At 47.2% G+C, this 3,270-nt stretch overlaps 1 protein-coding gene across 5 annotated transcripts; it reads right to left on the minus strand.

Moving 5' to 3' along the window:
• Positions 1 to 223: 223 nt before the first annotated feature.
• Positions 224 to 2,819, minus strand: LOC120699765 (putative F-box/kelch-repeat protein At1g12870). Of its 5 annotated transcripts, none has more exons than XM_039983855.1 (3): positions 2,525 to 2,819; positions 2,290 to 2,336; positions 224 to 2,021 (listed from the first exon to the last, which is right to left on the minus strand). In XM_039983855.1, the coding sequence occupies exon 3, from the start codon at positions 1,966 to 1,968 to the stop codon at positions 1,219 to 1,221; it is 750 nt and encodes a 249-aa protein (XP_039839789.1). In that variant the 5' UTR covers positions 1,969 to 2,021; positions 2,290 to 2,336; positions 2,525 to 2,819; the 3' UTR covers positions 224 to 1,218. The 5 variants fall into 5 exon arrangements, with proteins under 5 accessions (XP_039839789.1, XP_039839777.1, XP_039839797.1 ...); XM_039983843.1 differs by having other exon boundaries at positions 224 to 2,023; positions 2,245 to 2,336; XM_039983863.1 differs by lacking the exon at positions 2,290 to 2,336 and having other exon boundaries at positions 2,560 to 2,819.
• Positions 2,820 to 3,270: the final 451 nt, after the last annotated feature.

Consider the following 3,270-nt stretch of genomic DNA (forward strand, 5'->3'; position numbering starts at 1 on the left):
AAAGGGGAGTAAACCATGGACGAAATTTACCCCTTCCCCGTGATCACAAGACATGCCATATGGCACACTAATTACTGTTTCAAGAGATCCATCATGGAGGTTGCACTTGAAACAGTGCCAGACATCCACAGAGAGAATACCGTGTCTTAATCAGCTGAAGCACAAGCTAAACCACGAAGATTCCTTGGTATGGGCAGATTGACACACCCGGTTTTCAGAAACAAAAACGAATGCACTCACTTATTACAAAATGACCAAAGGGTAGCAACAGTGAAAAAAAGCCAGCCCCAGCCGGCTGAACAGCCAACCGAACGGGGCCTAGCGATACAAATCAGTATTTGTTACAAAAGCGTACATATTACAAAATGACCAGAGGGTCTAAACAAAAATTACATCAAAGTTACAGCGAAGCAGGGTCTCCATCCCTTCAGGCAGCACTTATTCAAAAAAAAAAATCCCTTCAGGCAGCCGACCAGGGGTACACCAACCTAGACACCGTCTTCAGGAAACACAATCTTTTAGAAACTCCATCTTCCAGTTCGAACTGCTAGGTGGGGTAGCAGGGGGAACAAAGCCAAGGGTGAGCGACCATGCCATTATGTTTTGTCCATCTTGTGCTAACCAAATGGAGACTTCCCACAGGCTGTTGATAACATACAATACGCATTATTAAGCATACCCTTTCTTCTATTATTGGTATTGATAACATACAGTCACTTGGCTAGCTAGCATGGTGCAATACGCAGCAAAGATTCCACATATGGCACCATGTAATGCGAAAAAGGGAGTGAACCAAGGACAAATTTTACCCCTTCCCCGTGCTCATAGAACAAGCCATATGGCATACTGACTACTGCTTCAACAGATCCATCACGGAGGTTGCACTTGTAAACATGTCGGAAATCCACAGACAGGAATACTGTGCCTTCTTGATCAGCTGAAGCACAAGCATAAACACGAAGAATCCTTGGTATGGGCAGATTGACACGACAACGTCGTGACCATGTTATTGTGTCTTGTCCACCTTGTGCTAACCAAATGGAGACATCGCACGGGGAAGGGGAGTGGACATAGCACAGCTTGCCACTTAGCTCACACATGAGGTCATTGAGACTTAGGCAGCTACTGCATGGAGGATTGGGGTGCACAGTGAACGTATCATCACGCATGCTGAATCTAAGGATAACATCTGTGGCTAGCTTGCCGTGGTCGTCGGCGTCAGCCACGGACTGGACCGCACTCCAATAGAAGAATCCTGGCAAGCAAATAGGAGTCCTGGCATTGATTAGGGTAAGGTGGATCAATGGTGGCTTTCCATTCCAACTTCTTTACGCCATCGCCAAGTGTCAAGACCTCATAGCCAACGTCGTAGTCTGTACGTATCTGCCCTTCATGGTAGGAGCGCAAGAAGTGCCTAGCCACCTTGTATGTACCACTGGAGGGATCGAAGCCAAAGGCCACCCTTTGGTCCAACGACACATTCCGGGTGCCCGGCGGCAGCTCGACGAACTCCTTCGTGGCCGGGTTGCACACGAATATGTGCCCTGTCATGCTGGGGATTAGAACCAGGCCGTCGCAGTGCAGCGGGATGGTGAACCGTGGGATGCCCCACTCGGGACGAGGCTTGCTCATCATAATGAGCTTGGCGACCTTGCTCTGCACTGCTGGCTGGAAGCGATAGATGTGCACGAACTGAGAGGCCACCTTTCTCGGTTCCGACTGGTACTTCCGGGGGACTACGACCATGGATGATGGGCTGGTAGCTCTTGCAAGCTCCAAGTGCAGGCGAGCAAAGTGAGCGCTGGCTATGGTGGCGCACCACGCCTTGCAGACAGATTTAAAGCGCACAAGGGACTTCACAGGAAGGCGCACCAGGATGTTCAACAGCAGCACCTCATCTGGAATTATGCTGCTGCTGCCGACCTCTGGCGGCGCTGGACGGCGTCGTTTGGAGATCGGCTGGTTCATATATCCGTCGTTATTAATCCTGACTGCCTTCAATCTGCTCGCTCTATCCTGCCCTGCGCGTCCACACGTATATAAATAGTCAGAATAGAAGGGCAAGCACAATACTCCGACTCGGAATTGAGACCCGATACCTATCGGTATCGTACTAGCGAAAACCAAAACTTTGTATGTGGATCAGATTCGAACATATCTATACCTTATTATTATTATTATTATTATTATTATTATTATTATTATTATTATTATTATTATTATTATTATTATTATTATTATTATTATTATTATTATATATTCAAAATTTTGCTCTGCCATCAGTTCTACCGCGTTCCCTGCGGAGTCAATACGGCGGAGACTTAGATCCATACAGCCTGCAAAGGATAATATACTATATGATTATAAAAGCGGTGGAGAATTAAATCTGTACAGCCTGCAAACGATAATAGTAGCGCCCGCCAAAGAGACGGGAAAAGGAAAACGGCCAAAGATCCAAAATTCGAATAGAAATAGAACTCTAAATCTAATCTAAATAAATAAATCGAATGAAAAAGCAACGAACCATGGCTGCGACCCAGACAAGGACCAGCGGCGTACCCTTCCCCCGTCCGACTAGACGGCGACCCTCAGCAACACGCGCCCAGCGTCCATGGGTGGCACTGCGCACATCGGAGCTCCCCAAGCGGCAGCGGCGGCGGCCATGGATTCGCCGATCTGGCTGCTTGGGCTGCGATCTGGCCAAAGGAAGCTCGATTCGGTCGAGGTTCTTTGGGAGAATAGATTTGGGAAGAGGAAGTGAAGGGGAGAAGAAGTGGATTTGCCCGTCTGGGGTGGCAACAGGCCGAGCGCCGTAGGGTGGCGAGCAGGGTTTAATTAACCGACCAAGGCCGGTCAAACCGGCGGGTCCGGTAACAGTATATCAGACCGGTTTGGCCGGAAACCGATAGAAACCGGTTAAATTCAAATTTGAATTCAAAAAACTCAGTTCAACCGGTTCGTACCGGTATACCGGCCGGTTTGAATTCAAATCCAAATTTAAAATCGCATGTGTAACCGGTTTGGAACGGTATACCGGCCGGTTTGACCGGTTTACCAAGTGGGCCTTAATGGGCCGTCTCATTTTTTCTTTTTCTTTTTTGGTTTAACTTTAAATGCCCGAAAAATATGTTAAACGAACGAATTTTTAAGAAAATTTGACACCATTAGATTCGTCGCACCTTCAAGTAATTTTAGGAATTTTTTGGGAATTTTTCATTTTTTGAATTTAAATTTGAATTTTGAATTTGGGCTGGTTTGGTACCGGCCCAA

Source organism: Panicum virgatum, chromosome 1K (assembly GCF_016808335.1).
Source record: "Panicum virgatum strain AP13 chromosome 1K, P.virgatum_v5, whole genome shotgun sequence".
In the NCBI taxonomy this organism is placed as follows: domain Eukaryota; kingdom Viridiplantae; phylum Streptophyta; class Magnoliopsida; order Poales; family Poaceae; genus Panicum; species Panicum virgatum.